Here is a 19,083-nt window from a genome sequence, read left to right as displayed (position 1 = left end):
TGATCCACCTTTTCTGCACGGTTTTCAGTCCAGATTTTTCTCTTCCAGACTTCCAGAACCATCTTCTCGACCACAGCGAGAGCACGTTATTAAAGCTTCGTTCCAAACATGACAGGATGTGATCATTCTCTAACGTTTTGGAACTGGGAAACCAGGAAAACCAGGAAGGTTTGTGGGAGCACAAGAGATCCAAAAGAAGTAAAAATGAAATGAAAATGAGCTGAGTAGTTGGATGAGGAGGTGTAGGATCTCTTGGGATTGTTCTCCTCACCTCTGTTCAGGTTTCAGGCTTTTAAAAGTCCTTATAACAGGAGCGCACGACTTTGGTCAATATGATATGTAGGGTCATTTGACTGTGCAAACTATCAGCCCTTTAGGATCAGGACTGTCCACTCAGGGTTCATAGTACTGTGGTGATCTGGCATGTTGGGTTGCTGTCATTCTGCCTCTCACATACAATTACTCAGGTTTGTTAATAGTGGAGGTGGTTGCTGATGTCTTGAGATAGCCCTGAGCTGTGGAACCTGGTTCTTTCTGGTTCTCACTTTTAATTATTCTATAACAGTTCAGGGAGCAGGAGCATTAATGATATTGTTCATATCATATCAATATCATATACACCTATTTTATTTACCTGAGGTAGTTCTAAAGGAACCTTTTTCAACCACCTGAGGATGAAGCCCACAGATTCGACTCCACCATGCCACCAACAGACTGAAGTGAAAGATAAAGTACTTAAAATTATTTTTATTATGCTTTTAGAGATTATTTGGAAGATTTTATTATCTCTTTAAGAACTTTTATTATACCTTTAATATCTATTTATTCTCATTTTATTTAATCTCACACAATCAGTGGGTCACACAAGCAAGGTGGAGGTTCCTGTTGAGTCTGGTTCCTCTCCAGGTTCCTTCCATGTAATATTCAAGGAGTTCCGGTCATCCTCAGCTGTCCGGTTAAATATGGGAAAACACATCTATCTTAAATGTAATAAATATAATAAAGTGCAGCAGTGGAGCTGAGTATCACGTATTGATCTCTGTATACAAATATCTGGTCAGTAACAGTAATACTGACCGTTAACCTCAGCTGAGAGACGAGACAGTGTCGCCCCCTGCTGGAGAACTTCAGCTCTGCAGCATCAAATAAACTGGAATCGTTCATGTATAATTTTCTGATACACTTAGATAACTAGTTCTCAATGCCCATAGTTCTTTTGTTCTCCTAAAGCCAGTTTTTTATTTAGATATATATGGTAGAGATTTCTGGTTCTGCAGTTCAGTTCTTGATATCTCCCAGATGTACGACAGATGCTAAACATCTACAGAAGTTCAGGAGGAGATTTTTGACTGAGACTTCTAGACTTCTACACCATGACCTAACAATGGTATTCAAGGTCTCCAGAATCTACAGGATCGATGCCGAGGAGCACTGAAGCTGTTCTGGTGGCTTGTGTTGTGCACAGCGCCTCCTACCTGTCTGTGCATGCAGATGATGATCTCGCGGAGGTGGTGATGCATGGGCGTCATGGTCTCGCTCACTGAATCCAGAGCGATGTCCACCTCCCTCTTCATCCGATAGCCATCAGGGAGGAGCCTGATCAAACGCATTACCACCTACACACACACACACACACACACATTTTAATCAAGATATCTGATCCAGACGGATGATCAATAGGAAAAAGTGAAAGCGCTGCTCACCTCAAATTCTCCTTTGGTGTATTTGGCATCAGGAACGCTCACAATCTCCTCCTCTCCGAAATCCGGGAACCCCTGTAGAACACAACACCACAGAAGCTTGAGTCCAGAGAACGTGGTGGCGTTTAAGAACATTTAAATCATTCATAAAATAATAATAATAATAAGGGAAAGTGTGTTATTAAACGTACGTTGAAGTGCCAGAGCGTGAGGGTGGCGACGGTCATGGCCGTGGTGCTCCTGCTCTTCCCGTTAGAGCAGTTAAATACAAACGCAGCACGAGAGTCTTCGGCTAACACACTCTTCATCACGTCCAGTAACCTGTCAAAGTGCTGACACACGCGCACACACACACACACACACACACACACACACACACACACACACACACACACACCTGCTTCACCACTTATTCACACTGATATCAGGAGCGTGTATATTTACATTTAGCTGCACAGGAGGATGTGAGAGCGATTCTGTATCAATGCACATGGTTTTGGGATTAAATGTCCAAGTGACCAGGTGTCCAGATACTTTTGGCCATATAAAATTCTAGGGGTGCCAACAGTTTTGGAGCTGACTGTATATGCGCGGGTGTGGCTGTACCTCCTCTGTAGGTACTGCACATTTAGGTGTGGATGAGTTGGTTGTGGGTGAGTTAGGTGTGGCTGTTGTGCAGGTGTGGGTAAGTTGGGTGTAGTGCAGTGCAGGTGTGGGTAAGTTGGGTGTGGGTGTAGTGCAGGTGTGGGTGCAATTCAGGTGTGGGTGAGTTGGGTGTGGGTGTAGTGCAGTGCAGGTGTGGGTAAGTTGGGTGTGGGTGTAGTTCAGGTGTGGGTGAGTTGGGTGTGGGTGTAGTGCAGTGCAGGTGTGGGTAAGTTGGGTGTGGGTGTAGTTCAGGTGTGGGTGAGTTGGGTGTGGGTGTAGTTCAGGTGTGGTTGAGTTGGGTGTGGGTGTAGAGCAGGTGTTGGAGAGTGTGGGTGTAACTGTACCTCCTCTGTAGGTGCTGAACATTCGGGTAGAGGGATGCGGGCGTACTGCAGGTGCTGGTGAGTCTGGCCGTGGCCGCTGAAGATCTCCTGTAACGTCCTGCAGCTCTTCAGCATCTTCATCTGCTTCTCCTGCTCCAGCATCACCTCCAACCACTTCTGAGACGCCAACAGCTCGTCCTTCAGAGCAAGCTCCAGCTTCTGAAATGGGGAAAGAGTTATCGCCCCCTTTCTGACCGCCTTCACCCGACCCATACTGACCAGTTCTCCACCTCTCTGTTGGTGTGTGTGTGTTACCTCGATCTGCTGAGCCGGCGCAGAGTGCAGCGAGACGTGCCGTTCGGGACACGTCGGCTCCCTGGGCGAGAAGATCTGCCCGTTACACTCCAACACCAGCTCATCCTGAACGTTCACCCACAGTACCGCCGAGTACTGCCTCCTCTCATCCGCCAGGTACTCCAAAACCGCGCCCACCGCCTACAGAAGAGAGGGGGTACAAACATATCTCTTAAAACATCAAACACCTACGCCATCCTGGAACTGGGTAACAGAGTAGATAACACACCTCTGATGTGGGCTGTGCCATGCCATAGATGGGCATTTTGGGCACTCGTCTGAAATTCGCCACCTTCATCTCCTTCACGGTCCTGAGAACATCTGGAGCTAAGAACTCGTCCGCTACCTGAAGAACACACACACACACACACACACACACACACACACACACATACACACACACACACAGGACTATTATACGAGTCCTATATTGCAATACTGATGTTTCCAGACCCTACATTTCCAAAAGTCCTACGTTCCCCCATTCCTGCTTTCCCCAAGGTCCCATAATCCTATGAGTCCTATGTCTCAAGAATCCCCACTCCTACTCCTACCCAAATATTATTTTCCCAGAGTCCTAAACAAATAAAGTCTTACTCTCTTAGAGTCCTGTGCTCTTAGCTTCCTGTGCTTCCAAAATACAAATCTCATAGGTGAGCCTCTTACCAGGATTCGGGCTCCTTTAGTGATGAGGTCGGCCGGTGCTCTGAGCTCTGACTGATTAATGCAGGACAAGAGGCGATACACCCAGGCGTCAGAACACATCCACTGACTGAAGGTCTGGAAGAAGGCGAGAGGGAACTGCAGAGCCGAGACAGAGAGAGAGAGAGTACAAGGAAATCAGGTGAGTTTAAAACCCAGGTTCAGAGTGGCCTGGTGCTGTGTACCACCCACTCCTCCTGCTGCCCCACTCAAAGTGGAACATGGATGAAACCTGGAAAAGGTAAACAGAGACGGAGCTTGTGTACCTGTTCACGCAGGTAGGTGTTGAAGAGGATCAGGTAGACGTAGAGCTCCAAACTCTGAACCAGTCCCTGCAGGAAGTACAGCTTAGTACTGTTCACCTACACACACACACACACACACACACACGTCCTATGTAGATTTATATATGAGTAATTTTGGGCACCCCCAGCCAAATGACCTCCTTTGTTGAGCTTGAAAAGGTCACAGGCACTTGGGTGGCACAGTGGTAAAACAAGCTATCCCACCAGTGCTGAGATCTAGAAAAGCCACCCTGCTCTACTGTGTGTTTGTATTATTATTATTTTTTATTATTATTATTTTGGAGTTTTGTGGATGGTGTTGGATTCTCAGACCTGAGGTTGGTAGTCCTCTCCTAAAGCCTCCAGTTTCTTCTTGTTCTCATAAATAGCGTCTGTGACGTTGTGCATTTCAGAACACAGTTCAATGGCTTCATCCACCTGATCACACACACACACACACACACACACAACATACACACACACAAACACACACAATTAAAAAGAAAAACAGTGGTGTGAGAAAGTATGTTCCTCTTTGGTTCCCTCCTTGTTCCAGAGGGGTATTACAACGTTAGTGAGGTAGTACAGCGTTTAGAGATGTAGTGGGTAGTGACTCGTGACCTCTCACCTCTTTGACCACCTGCTGACCCTCAGGAAGTTTGCTGATGAGGGTTTGAATGATGTGGAACTGAACTTTCTCCTCCGTCGTCCTCACATCTTCACTTCTGTAATAAACAGTATATATAACTATTAGTGATGCTTCAGTACAACACTATCACCAACACTACTACTGGGACTGTAGTACAAATAAAACAAACGGCAATAGTGCGTGATGGGATTGGATCTTACAGCGGGTCTGGAGGAGGTGAAGCTCCAGTCAGTCGCTGCATCAGAAGAGCTGCCAGTATCATGGCCACGTTGGTGCGTCCCACACCGACCTGGCAGCTGAAGAGCAGAGCGGGTAGAGGGTGGGTCGCGTCCCGATTCACACTCAGAGAGGGCGTCTCCTACAAACATAGTGGAAATCAGACGCTGCATCATTCTTTTTTGGGGAGGGTCATGCTTCAAAGCTCACATCTGTAACTGTATGTGAATTGTGGGTCTTGCTCAAGGGCCCAACTGTGCCAGCATGGCAGTGGTGGGGCTTGAACCAGCGACCATCTGACCACCAGTCCAATACCTTGATAACTGAGCTACTACAGCCCTATTGTTCATGTATGATGGAGGGTCGCAGCAACAGCGGCTCCTGCTGTCTGGTGGAGGCGCTGGTACGAGTGGTGGAGGAATACATAAGGTATAGCATGACTCTCTGTCTGTAGTAGGTATCTAAATCAGCGGAAGCTAACATGGTTGTGTTTGGTATCTTATCGTAAGCTCTTTACCCGTAACACCTGCACAAAGGCGTCAAACTGCACCTCCAGCGGAGCGCCCTCTATTGGCAAAGGCAGCCGGAGATACCTGCGGAGGAAACGACCACCATCATCAACCACCAAACCAAACCAAACCAAATAGATCCAAGGTTCAACTCAGACCCGACAGCTTTCATCCTGATAAATAACTACAGGCTGAACCGGTGCATAATGAGTGTGATATATTCACGAGGGCGTGGTCAATACCTGTACGATGGCATGGTGAAGACCGGCCTCCCGTACACCTCCTCACTCACGTGAACGTCCTCCTCACAGCTGATGGAGATCCTCTGCGGCTGCTCCTTCAGGTTCTCAATATCGTTGTAGACGTAGAAGAAGTTCTCGTTCAGTCTGGCGAAGTCGTGCAGCTGGAAAGAAACCAGGCGGAGGTCCCACCAGAGGTTTCATTAAATAATTATTTTTTATTTTCATCATGTTTATTTCTATTATATCAGACTGATATCATAATTAGTGGTGCAATAATGAGTAGAAAATAAGAGAAAGTGTAATAGAGGTGAATATCACTGTCATCTGTTACAGGTTCCAAACAATAATAATAATAATAATAATATTAATAATAATAATAATAATAAATATTGCAAAATAAATATTATAATATCAATGAATCAAATAAAGCAGATAATAATAATAATAATTAATAATAATAATAAACATTGGGAAATAAATATTATTATATCTATCTAATAAAACATATATCTATAAATCAAATAATACGTATTATAATAATATAATAATAATAAATATTATAGTAAAAATATAATAATAAGATACTATAATAAAACATAGTATTAATTATAGTTATTGCAATAATAAATATATTAATACTAAATATAATTATACATATAATAATAATTATAAATATAATAACAAATACTGTAAATTATTTTTATATATAATAAATCTAGTAATAGTAGTAATAATAATAATAACGATTTGTAACATTATAATTATAGTAATGGTCATAGATGTTATAATAATGATATTAAATATAAGTATATAGAATAATAAGATTATATGCCCTGCAGTAGATTGCTCAGGTGTGTTACTGCGATTTGCATAGTAATTCTGGGGAAACCGGACCCACCGCAACACTGACCAGGATAAAGCAGTGTGGTCAGATATGCAAAAATAAAAATAATAATTCAGCACTTACAGTTGCTGGAGCAGCTTGTTTGTTTAGATTTCTCAAACTGCAAGCTGAACCTGGATCAGTGTTCTCACCTCCTTCCTGATGCTGAGCTCCAGGCTCTCCACTGGAACGTTCTTGCTCAGTCCCTGCAGGTTCTCGTGCAGGTTCTCCTTCCTCCTCGGAGTGTAGGGAACAAAGTCGTCTCCCGAACGCAGGAACAGCACGGGTTCCTCCCTCACACAGAACATCAGCACCTCCTGCAGGCAGGCGGAGGAACGATGATTACCCCCGTGTCTGCATTAAAGACATTTTCATCCTGATATACACAACACTCACCTTGTGGCCTTGGCTCTGCAGCTTGTGCAGGACCTGTTTGAACCCGTTCAGGCTGGGCTGGCCCATGCCAAACACGGGGTGGCCACCTCTGACCTGACGGAAGTTGGGAGCGCCGCACGAGGACGTGGTGTTGAGAACGTCTGCTTTACTGAACACGTCCTGAACCATGAAGTACGCGCCCTGTGGAGAGAGACACGCCGCCCAACATCAGAACATTACAGCCTTATACAAATCGTATGAACTAATTCGAAGTTCACTAAACCACAATTGGGGCTCCACTGAACCACAGTAAAAGCAATTACACCTGAAATGATTTTAGCCCTATTTACATGGGCACAGAGAAGCCACCTGATGAAAAAATTAGAAGCCAATGCCACAAAATTAATCATCTAAGTTGCTCTCCTTATATTTTTGACCCGTCCGATCACAGAAAACTGAAGACCGACACTCATCCGGACCCGAGGTACAGCGCGTCGCTACACACGTTAACGCTCGGCTAACTGTCAAGGAACAAATCACCAGGAGGAGAAACACCCAGAGGAAACGAGTTCAGAGATTCGACACTGAGGTGCTAACGGGCGTCTCGGCGTTTACGCAAACAAGTCACGACCGGAGCTCATTCGTCAGCTAACAAACATAACGAACACGACTGCAGGGATTCACTTCCAATTAGCACCGAGAGGTAGTACGTTTGCACGCTGATGATGGACTGGAGGTGTCTTCTAACATCCAACATCCAGCAAACCCAGGTTCATCCAGGATAAGGAAATCTTCACGCTGGAGATACATGCTTCAGAGTCCAGTGAGTGTGTGCTTTAAACCAGGACTCCTGATATCCAGAGCTTCCCTGTCAGCATGCCTGATCCTTCAAGGTTTGTTCTGTTCAGGAACCCTGGATTAAAACCACTTTAGCTCCTGTCTGGTGTACTGCTTTTGCTTCTAGAGGCAGTTTGGAACTCAATAGTGAGTGTTCTAGCCATAATCAGATGATGTTTATGCTCGTGTGTATGTGTGTACCTGCACCAGGAAGTGTTCAGGCATGGTGTCAGAAATGCGTCCGACTTTATAATGAGTCCTGTGGACGTCATCGTGGATCTGGAACTCCTGTCTGCAGTTATAACTGTGGATCACACAGACAAGCTGTTAGGCAGGTGTAAGTGTGTGTGTGTGTGTAAGTATGTGTGTGTGAGTGTCTATATATGAACGTGTGTGTGTGTGTTTGTGTGTGAGACAGTGTGTGCGCGTTTGTATGCATGTGTGTTCCTGTGTGTGTGTGTGTGCGAGTGTCTATATATGAATGTGTGTGTGTATGCGTTTGTATGTATGTATGCTTGTGTGTATGTGTGTATTTGGATGCATGTGTGTATGCGTGTGTGTGTGTGAGAGTGTGTGTGTGTGTTCCTGTGTGAGTGTATGCGTTTTTATGCATGTGAGTGTGTGTATGCATGAGTGTGTGTGTGCATGTGTGTGTATGCGTTTGTATGCATGTGTGTTCTTGTGTGTGTGTGTGTGTGTGTGTGTGTGTGTGTGTGTATGCATGTGTGTGTACATACGTGATAACAACTGGAGCTACTTTGTTGGTGATGATGGACTTGGTCCTGTAGTTGTGGATGAAAGGGGCGGGGCTTAGCGGCTGCCTGCTGTCCGTCATCTCGTCGCCGTGGAGACCCTCAGCCGTTGGTGGGGGGGCAGCGCTGGCAGTTGTACCCATGTTCCACTAGCGGCTGTCGGGCAAACACACACACACAGAGTTACAATCACAAGTACAAACCAACCCAGACATTCAGGTTGTACGAGGTGCGAGTTAGAGCTGTGAGGTGTTTGGCATGTTCTCCATACACGCATAGGTGTTCTTTAGGTATTCTAGTTTCCTCACCACCTTCCAAACACATGCCGAAGGTGGATTTGATGCTCTAAATTGATCATATGACTATAATTTACCACGTGCTTTTGATGGAATACAAATCAGTACTGCAGGCAGGTCAGTCCAGCACCAGCACTCTCTGATTATAAACAAAGAAGTTGCTCAAAATGTGTCGCAGTAACGATGCCCTCGCGATGCCCAGGTTACCCTCCTTCACCCCCCTGACTTTCCACTTCATGTCAGTCCATCTCAGATGAATCTGAGCACAGACTGGAATTATCACACACACACACACACGCGCACACACACACGCGCGCACACACACAGGAAGAAAAGAAACCATCCAAGGCAGGATGCAGCTGCAGCACCAACACATTCAAAAGGAAGAAGACTCATGTTTACCAGTAATGCATCATGGGAAAAATGCATAAGCATACACCAGACCAAAAATATATAGACGCTCTCATGAGCAAGGCTTTCTTCTCTGTATTAATGATTTGGAATGGAACATCCAGATCTTGGTCAGGCGTCCACATAGTTTTGGTGATACGTGAACATATAGTTACTTAGATAATTGATGGGGCGGCACGGTGGCTCTGTCACCTCACAGCAAGAAGGTCCTGGGTTCGATTCCCAGGTGGAGCGGTCCGGGTCCTTCAGTGGGGGTTTTAGTGGTCATGTAACACATGCAGAAGGTGGCTTGGTCAAGATGTGTGCGTATGTCATTTCCTGTATCAGTTTTTCAGGCGTGTGGGTGTGGTCATCAATCACAGAGCAGAACGTGTGTTACAGCAGTGACTGCATCCTCCCTCACATACACCACTTCCTCTCTCACTTCCTGTGTTGCACCATCACCATTCAAACCATCAGAGGAGCAGGAAATGGCAGACGGCGCCACACTCCATGGTTAACGGGCACAACCACAAGACAGACGCTGGCACTTCAGTCAGGGAGTCAGGCATGTTTTCATTTCTGATGCCGGTGCGACTCCAGTGTAACCAGCAGGTAAATGTAAACAAGCCAAACGAGTGTTTTTCAGATGCTGATCTCCCAGAATGCCCTGCTGAAACAAGACAGACCAGACCAGTAGAAGCTGGTTTCTGCTGCAGGTGCCTGATCTGTCACTGGTTAAGTTCTCACGCTGGTCATGCTGGGAGCAACAGCAGGCACCAACCGGCCAAGACCGGCAACCAGCTTTAAACTCTCCATTACCATCCAAAACATCAGCCTGAGACACCAGTGTACCAGCCAAAACACCAGTCTACCAACCACAACTCCAATGTACTACTCAAAATACCAGTGTACCACCCAACACTCCAACATACCAGACGAAACACCAGCCTGAGACACCAGTGTACCAGCCAAAACACCAGCCTGAGACACCAACATACCAGACGAAACATAAACCTGAGACACCAGTGTACCAACCAGATCTTCAGTGTACCACCCAAAACTCCAACATACCAGACAAAACACCACCTGAGACACCAATGTCCCACCCAAAACACCAGTGTACCACCCGTAACTCCAGTATGCCACCTGTAACAAGTGTACCACCCAAAACTCCAACATACCAGACGAAACACCAGCCTGAGACACCAATGTACCATCCAAAACTCCAACTTACCACCCAAAACTCCAGTGTACTACCCAAAACTCCAACTTACCACCCAAAACTCCAGTGTACTACCCAAAACTCCAACTTACCACCCAAAACTCCAGTGTACCACCCAAAACTCCAACATACCAGACGAAACACCAGCCTGAGACACCAATGTACCATCCAAAACTCCAACTTACCACCCAAAACTCCAGTGTACTACCCAAAACTCCAACTTACCACCCAAAACTCCAGTGTACCACCCAAAACTCCAACATACCAGACGAAACACCAGCCTGAGACACCAATGTACCACCCAGAGATCCACTGTACCACCCAGATCTCCTTTGTACCACCCAAAACACCAACATACCAGCCAAAACTCCAACGTGCCACCCAAAACTCCAAAATACCATACAAAACACTACCTGAGACACCAATGTACCAATCAAAACACCAGTGTACCACCCAAAACACCAGTGTACCACCAAAAACTCCAAAGTACCACCTAAAACACCGGTGTACCACCCTAAACACCAGTGTACCACCTGTAACACTAATTTACCACCCAAAACACCAACGTACCACCCAAAACACCAACGTACCACCCAAAACACCAGTGTACCACCTGTAACATCAGTGTACCAGACGAAACACCACCTGAGACACCAACGTACCACCCAAAACACCACTGTACCACCTGTAACATCAGTGTACCAGACAAAACACCACCTGAGACACCAACGTACCACCCAAAACACCAGTGTACCACCCAAAACTTCAAAGTACCACCCAAAACACCACTGAGATTCCACCATCTACTTACCTCGCCTGCCAGCCAATCAGGAACCAGGATTCATGGTAACAATCATATAAAGACTGTTAGTCTGAACCCAACACACACACACAGTCGGTACCTGTCTCCGTTTTCAGCGTCCACTCTCCAGTTCTGAAGAACGGCAGCACAGTCCTCACACATCATACAGCTTAAGTGTGTGTGTGTGTGTGTGTGTGTGGTTAGAAAAGGAAGACACACGTGTCTATGTCAGCAAAGGAAGCATGGTAAATCTATGTGTGTGTGTGTGTGTGTGTGTGTGTGTGTGTGTGTGTGTGTGTGGAGGATGTGTAGGCGGAACCTCTGTTTTGCCATCTAGCCCAGCACACAGACACACACAGTGACACACCCAATACATACACACACACACACACACACACACAGATGCACCTTATTATTATAGTTTGTTGCCATAATATCCTTTGCTCTTCCTGTGAAGGTTTTCCACAAGAGTATGTCTGTGGGAATTTGTGCCCATTCTTTTATACTAAAACAAAAAAGGGCCATCCCTAAACTGTTGACACAATTTCTTTTGAATACCTGATTATTATATGAAATAAATTATATGCCACCAGCTTTGTGCCAACAGTCTGAGGAAGGTCCGGTCCTGTCTCGGCATGACTGTACCCATGCACACAAATTAAGGTAGCTGCTTGGCGGTGGTGGGACTTGAAGCAGCAACCTTCTGATTACTAGTCCAGTACTGGAACCACTGAGATATCACTTTACCTGACGAAGATGAATTGGAACTGTACACTGGAACATCAGTGCCTGCTTTCTCAAATGCTCTTTTGATTAAATGGGCACAAATTCCCACAGACAGCCATCCCAGAAAAGTGGAGGCTGTTCTATGGAGGCTGGCCCATAGCATCATCCAACAAGCTCATGGTCAGGCGTCCACATACTTTTGGCTCTGGGAGCAACAGCAGCTTCCTGCACACACACACACACACACACACACACACACAGAGAGGGATTACCACATGAATTAAAAGGTGTGAGTGTGTAAAGCTCTACCCACGCACAGGAGCGTCAATAACACACACAAGCTAATGGGATGTACGATTACGATACGCAATTCACACACACACGTTAATACACACAAGGGCGCGCGCACACATCAATTAATTAAGCACCACCCTCTACACACACACACACACACACACACACACACACACACACATCAGATTTCTGCAATAATCTCATTATTCAGCTGTTCCAACAAACCGCAGCATCATGATCAGGTTACAGAGCATCAATAATCATCATCAGATCTCTATCAGACTCACGGCGGGTCACATGATGTTTAATATTAATCTCAGTGGCTTCGTCCACAGCAGCGCTGCTTTAATACCTTCATTAATAAAATCCTCTCCTATAAACTCTTCATTCACCTGAAATCTGAAGCTCTTGAGCTCGAATCCCAGGTGGCGCTAAAGAGAATGAAGCTTGTAGGAGCTGCAGGACTCTGGCATCACCGGCTGCAGGTCAGTCAGTACAATGATGAAGAGCAACGATGACATTTTACCCACTAATGTCTGATTAACACAAACTGAACACCAACCCAACTGTACCAGTCCAACTGTACCAGTCCAACTGTACCAGTCCAGTCCTGATTTAATCTAAAAGTCTTACTGTTATTTTACTGTTATATTACTTTTACTGTTATTTTACTGTTATATTACTTTTACAGTTACTTTTACTGTTATATTACTTTTTAATTTTTACCACTGTTACCATTCTTGTTATTGTTATTACTATTTTTACTGTTATCATTGCTGTTACAGTTACTTTTACTGTTATTTTCACTATTACAGTTAGTTATTGTTACTGTTACAGCTAGTTTTACTGTTACTTTAACTGTTATAGTTACTTTTACTGTTATTGTTACCACTGTTACCACTATTGTTACTGTTACGTTTACTGTAACCATTGCTGTTACTGTTATTTTACTGTTACAGTTACTGTTATTTTTACTGTTAGTTAGTTTTACTGTTATTTTCACTGTTATAGTTACTTTTACTGTTATTTTTACCACTGTTACCACTATTGTTACTGTTACAGTTACCTTCACTGTTATTTTTACTGTTACAGTTACCTTTACTGTTATTTTTACCACTGTTACCACTATTGTTAGTGTTACGTTTACTGTAACCATTGCTGTTACTGTTACTTTTACTGTTATTTTAACTGTTACCGTTACAGTTACTGTTATCTAAAGTGAAACAGGTATGGTCAAAATAACTCTTCTGTTATCTGATAGACTAAAATGTGAATCAGAAAACAAACTTCTGTAGATTTTACTGCACATTTACTCTTCATTTATTACATAAAAACACAAAATGTGGCGTTTTTGTCTGTAAAACTAATGTGTTTATCTGGATTTATTTCTTGTGTAGAATCACTGCTTAGAAAATCAACAAATCACTGAATATAATCAGGGGTGTGAAAACTTACATAATGCACTGACAGTGTGTGTGTGTGTGTGTGTTTACAGTGTGCAAGCATTTTGCACTTGTAATGTGTGCAAGCATTCTGCACTTTTACACAGTGCAGTGAGTGTGTGTGTGGGGGGGGCATTTTTATTGTGCAAGTACCAGCAAAATTTGAGCAACACACACACACACACACACACACACACAGTTTCCTGTGAGCTGTTCTACTTGGATGAAAGTTTGTTAAACATCCTCTTCCGATTTAAAATCACACACATACACACACACACACACACACACACACACACACACACACACTCACACACACACTGTGTTGAACGAACATAACACTAGGCAGCTACAACACAAGCTGCATTCTGAGCACTGCAGCAAGGGGGCGCTGTAGCAGATCTACTTTCTATTGATCATCTTAATGCTCACTGGAACTGGAATAAGATGCCCAACAAACTCATGGTCAAGTGTCCAGATACTTTTGGTTATATATTGTATATAGTTTGTATATCAGTAGTAGAGAATCATAAGGACTAAAACACTTTGTTATGGATTTTGAGAACCATTATTAGAAAACAAACAGACTAGGACAACAAGCTGGTTTTGACTGGTAACCAGTCTCAGCAGGTCAGGCTGGTTCCAACAGGTTATTTTGCTTTTAACTGGTCAGGTTGGTCTGGGCTTCGAATGCTTCCAGTTGGTCAGATTGTTCTGATTTTATGGTTTTAGAAGGGGTTTGGATGATGGTCAGGCTGGGTCCAGCTGGTCATTGGGTCTGGTTTGATGGATTTAGAGGGGGTTTGGATGCTGGTCAGGTTGCTTTTAACTGGTCATTTTGGTCTGGGCTTTGAATGCTTCCAACTGGTCATTCTGGTCTAGTTTGATGGATTTAAATGGGTTTTGGATGCTGGTCAGGCTGGATGCAGCTGGTCATGCTGGCCTGGGCTTAAGAGAAGATTTGGATGCTGGTCAGGTTAGTCTGGATTTTTGATGCTAGTCAGGCTGTTTTGAGCTGGTCATGTTGGTCTAGTCTAATGGTTTTAGAGGGGGTTTGGATGCTGATCAGGTTGCTTTTAACTGGTCAGGTTGGCCTGGGCTTAAGAGAATATTTGGATGCTGGTCAGGCCAGGTCCAGCTGGTTATTTGGTCCAGTTTGATGGTTTTAGAGGGTTGTTGATTATTAGTCATTTTGGATGCTGGTCAGGCTGGTTCCAGCTGGTTATGTTGGTCTGGTTTGATGGTTGTGGCTGATCTGGTTGGTCTGGGTTTTGGATGCTGGTCAGAGGTTGAGCTGGTGAGGTTGGTCTGGTTTGATGGGTTTAGAGTGATTTAAATGCTGGTCAGACTGGCAGACCTGATGGGTGCACTTAGCACCAGTATGTAAGCAGTGTCGGGTATAATGTCGGGTGTAACTGCTTGGTTCTGTATGATTTTTTTCTAATTAAAAAGCGCTCAGATTTATGTGGATGAAGAAGATCATATATATTAGGACGTCAGTTAATCTGAGATCCACGCGGCACTTCAGATCATTAGCACCACTCCGTCTTATCTTGACATGCTAACAGCCGGGGGAGAGTCGCTCTAATGAAGTCAGCGCTTCCTCTCTGCAGGACCTAATGGAAACCCGCTCGCTAATCCCTAATCCAAACCCCCGAGTGCGCTACTCTAACGCCGACAGATTAAAACACACCCACAATCAGTTCGACACACAGCACCTGCAGAGAGACCCTCCACTCCAGCACACACTAATACACACCTGGAAACATCTGTGTGTACAGATGAATATTAATGTCATAGGGTAATAATATGTAAACACCTGACCATTAGCTTGTTGGACATTCAGTTCCAAAATCATGGGCTTTAACACCGAGTTGCTTTTTACTCTTTACAGCCATAACAGTCTCCGCTCCTCTGGAAAGGCTTTCCACAAGGTGGATTCCAGTTGAAGTTGTTTAGGTTTCTTAGGAAATGCTTTTCATTTCACCACTTCAAAATTATTTATCCACACATGATAAACAAAACGCCACACTAAAATCTACCTGTAGATGAAACACAGTGAGAGTAGCATGATCACTGCAGCAGGTGGATTTGCTGTGAATAAAATCAGTCACTTCAGTTTGGTTGCATCACAATTATAGCAATTAAGGTTTTAATTTTGGGAGCTGTAGACACAATCCTGACTACACCGTCATACCCTCCTTGTAGGGGATCTGATGTTCTTCTTTTCAGGGTCTGATGTTCTCCTTTTTGAGGTCTGATGTCCTCATTTTATCAGGTCTAATGCCCTCTTTTGGGGGTCTGGTGTCCTCCTTTATGGGGTCTGATGTTCTCCTTTTGGGGTCTGATGTCCTCCTTTTTGGGGTCTGATGTTCTCTTTTTTGGAGTCTGATGTTCTCCTTTTGGGGTCTGATGTCCTCCTTTTTGGGGTCTGATGTTCTCTTTTCTGGGGTCTGATGTTCTCCTGTTTGGGGTCTGATGTCCTCCTTTTTTCAGGTCTGATGCCCTTCTTTTTGGGGTCTGATGTTTTCCTTTATGGGGTCTGATGTCCTTCTTTTTGAGGTCCGATGCCCTCCTTTTGGGGGTCTGATGTTCTCCAGTTTGGGGTCTGATGTCCTCTTTTCGGGATCTGATGTCCTCCTTTATGGGGTCTCATTTCCTTCTTTATGGGGTCTTATGTTCTCCTTTATGGAGTCTGATGTCCTCCTTTTTTCAGGTCTAATGTTCTCCCATTTGGGGTCTGATGCCCTCCTTTATGGGGTCTGATGCTCTTTTTGGGGTCTCATGTCCTCCTTCATGGGGTCTGATGTTCTTCTTTATAGGGGTCTGATGTTCTCCTTTTTGGGGTCTGATGCCCTCCTTTTCAGGGTCTCATGTTCTCCTTTTTGGGGTCTGATGTTCTCCTTTTTCAGCCACACTTGGTCTGGTAGAATCCCTGATCAAAATTTATTCCACAGCTCGGTATCGATTTGTATTAATCATCGTTAATCTTCAGAACTCCTCACTGCCGATACCCAGCGTTAGCATGTCGGACCTCCTGACAAGATCTCCGGCCGGCGGTTTCGCCCTGCGGCGTGTCGCCCCGTCCCTCCGGACCCCAGAAGTTTTGGTCTGGTGCTGGTTTATATTTTTCGGTGTAGGATGTGATTTGCCTGCTTCAAAGGGCTCGTTGTGTTCCTGTAATTAATTAGCATAAAAGTGAGTGAAGGAGCTAATAAAGCGCGGGCTGTAGATACTGCTGACGACCGGCCCTGTCATTACCGCGGTGTGAATAGCTGTGCCGCCTCTTTGATGTTCCAGATGTAATGTAAATACAGCGAGGTGCGACAATTCTGCCACTTAAGTAGCTGCAGAACACACGACACGTTTAGCACCCCCGCCAACCCACGTTCACCCCCAACTCCACCACCAACAGCAGCACCAGCACCGGCGCATTCAACACCACCAGCAGCACCAGCAACACCACGAAGCAATGCCGCCAAGCAGCCGGGATTTCCACACTACTGTTCCTAAACTGTCCAAAAATCAGCATGATCTGGGACAAGCTCCTTCCAATATGTTTAATACATCAAATCAATAGAAACGCTGTACTGAGCTTTGCAGGAAATTAGCCAGCGTCGGGTGTCCAGACTATTCCTGCAAACCAGTTTATCCCACAATGCACCACAGCAATGACGTCCATTCCCAAAGCCCAAGCCGCACTGTGTACCAGTGCACACCAGTGTAGCTGTGTTCTCTCTTCAGTTCTTTCTAAATGAACCAATGGTGCTACAAAACACATGACAGTAGGGGTGTTTGTTACCCCGCTGTGTGTGTTTACATGTAAACATCCTGCTCAAACACCATCAGCGACGTAACAGCATGCACACTTCACTACACACACACACACACACACAATATACACACTTTACCGTGCACACAGCATGTACAATTTACCATACACACAGCATGCACACTTCACTATACACACACAATATACACACTTCACCATACTCACAGTATACACACTTCCACACTTCACTACACACACACACACTATATATATATATATATATATATAAACACTTTACCACACACAGCATGCATAATTCAGCATACTCACAGTATACACACTTCACACACACACAGTATACACACTTCCACACTTCACTACACACACACACACACACTATATATATATATATATATAAACACTTTACCATACACACAGCATGCATAATTCAGCATACTCACAGTATACACACTTCACACACACACAATATACACACTTCACCATACACACAGCATGTGCACTTCCACACTTCACTATACACACACACACACACACTTTACCATACACACAGCAAGCACAATTCACCACACACACACACACACACACACAGTAACAGCATGATGCACATTTCACCAGACACCCAGTGTGTAGTGTGTATGCACACGTTTACAAATACACACACAAAGTAACAGCATACACACTCACACACACACTAACAGCGTGCACACTTTACACACACACGCGCGCGGAGTAACAGTGTGCACACGTTTACAAACACTCACACACACACACACACACACACACACACACACACGGAGTAACGGTATGCACCCACACACACACAAAACCGACTCACACGTTCTGAAACGGTGTGTGAAAACAGAAGTCTGGAAAATTCAGTAGTAAAAGTTCAGGACTCACCATCTCACCAAATCCGGATCTTTTCTTTCCTCTCTCCCTCACCCCCCGCACACACACACACACTCACAGTAAATGTCGAGGTGTGTAATGAGTGCAGAGTTGTTCAGTACTGGATTAATGAGATGAATTAGATTTATAATGCTGTAATGATCATAAAACCAGATTCGGTTTCTCTAAAGCTCACTTCAGCTCCTCCAGCAGTGTCTGCACAAGCATGCTGCGGCTGCCACTGCGCATGCGCACTGCGCCGAACCCGCAACCACCACAGTCCACAGGCATGAATGTGAGTGGAAAGTTTTAATCCACACAAAGTTTTAATCTATAAAACTCAAAATAGAAACAATAATAAGGAGGAAAAAGAAATGGAAAGAAATGAGAGAGAGCAATGATGAGTTGGTGGCATTGCTGCAAATAAAATATTACAAAATAAATCTGAAAGAACCATAAAAGCAGAATATTATAAAAAAAATATGTATTATTATCATCAGGATTTAATTAGAAATACAAGAAAAGTCTGTAACAGTATTTTTGTATAATGTTTATTTAATTCATTTATAAAAACGGCCTGATAACAAAAGGAACCGTTGAAGTCAAAAGTTTACGTAAACTTGTAAAACATGCATTTTATAGCAGTTTTCTGTAACTAAATCTGACTGAATCACATCTTCATCCACAAAAGAATCTTTCACTAGTTTGGGTTCGTTTATACTGCAAGTTTTTGTGGGTTTTCTGAAAATCTGCTGC

At 44.4% G+C, this 19,083-nt stretch overlaps 1 protein-coding gene across 1 annotated transcript in view; it reads right to left on the bottom strand.

Annotated features, from left to right (window-relative positions):
- pald1a (phosphatase domain containing paladin 1a) overlaps positions 1-18,466 on the bottom strand; it is a 28,344-nt gene extending 9,878 nt beyond the window's left edge. The window contains exons 1-18 of the mRNA XM_063003489.1: positions 18,340-18,466; positions 8,457-8,627; positions 7,921-8,023; positions 6,904-7,083; positions 6,660-6,824; positions 5,625-5,785; positions 5,391-5,466; positions 4,858-5,015; positions 4,637-4,733; positions 4,342-4,446; positions 3,991-4,086; positions 3,689-3,823; positions 3,252-3,368; positions 2,984-3,163; positions 2,690-2,887; positions 1,892-2,032; positions 1,704-1,775; positions 1,476-1,616 (exon numbers count right to left, since the gene is read on the bottom strand). Of these exons, the coding sequence (XP_062859559.1) occupies positions 1,476-1,616; positions 1,704-1,775; positions 1,892-2,032; positions 2,690-2,887; positions 2,984-3,163; positions 3,252-3,368; positions 3,689-3,823; positions 3,991-4,086; positions 4,342-4,446; positions 4,637-4,733; positions 4,858-5,015; positions 5,391-5,466; positions 5,625-5,785; positions 6,660-6,824; positions 6,904-7,083; positions 7,921-8,023; positions 8,457-8,614 (2,283 nt within the window). The 5' untranslated portion in view covers positions 8,615-8,627; positions 18,340-18,466. The remainder of the gene's footprint in view (positions 1-1,475; positions 1,617-1,703; positions 1,776-1,891; positions 2,033-2,689; positions 2,888-2,983; positions 3,164-3,251; positions 3,369-3,688; positions 3,824-3,990; positions 4,087-4,341; positions 4,447-4,636; positions 4,734-4,857; positions 5,016-5,390; positions 5,467-5,624; positions 5,786-6,659; positions 6,825-6,903; positions 7,084-7,920; positions 8,024-8,456; positions 8,628-18,339) is intronic.
- Positions 18,467-19,083: the final 617 nt, after the last annotated feature.

Source organism: Trichomycterus rosablanca, chromosome 10 (genome assembly GCF_030014385.1).
Source record: "Trichomycterus rosablanca isolate fTriRos1 chromosome 10, fTriRos1.hap1, whole genome shotgun sequence".
Classification (NCBI taxonomy): Eukaryota; Metazoa; Chordata; class Actinopteri; order Siluriformes; family Trichomycteridae; genus Trichomycterus; species Trichomycterus rosablanca.
Note: the sequence above shows the minus strand (reverse complement) of the source record. Positions and strands in the feature narration are given on the sequence as shown.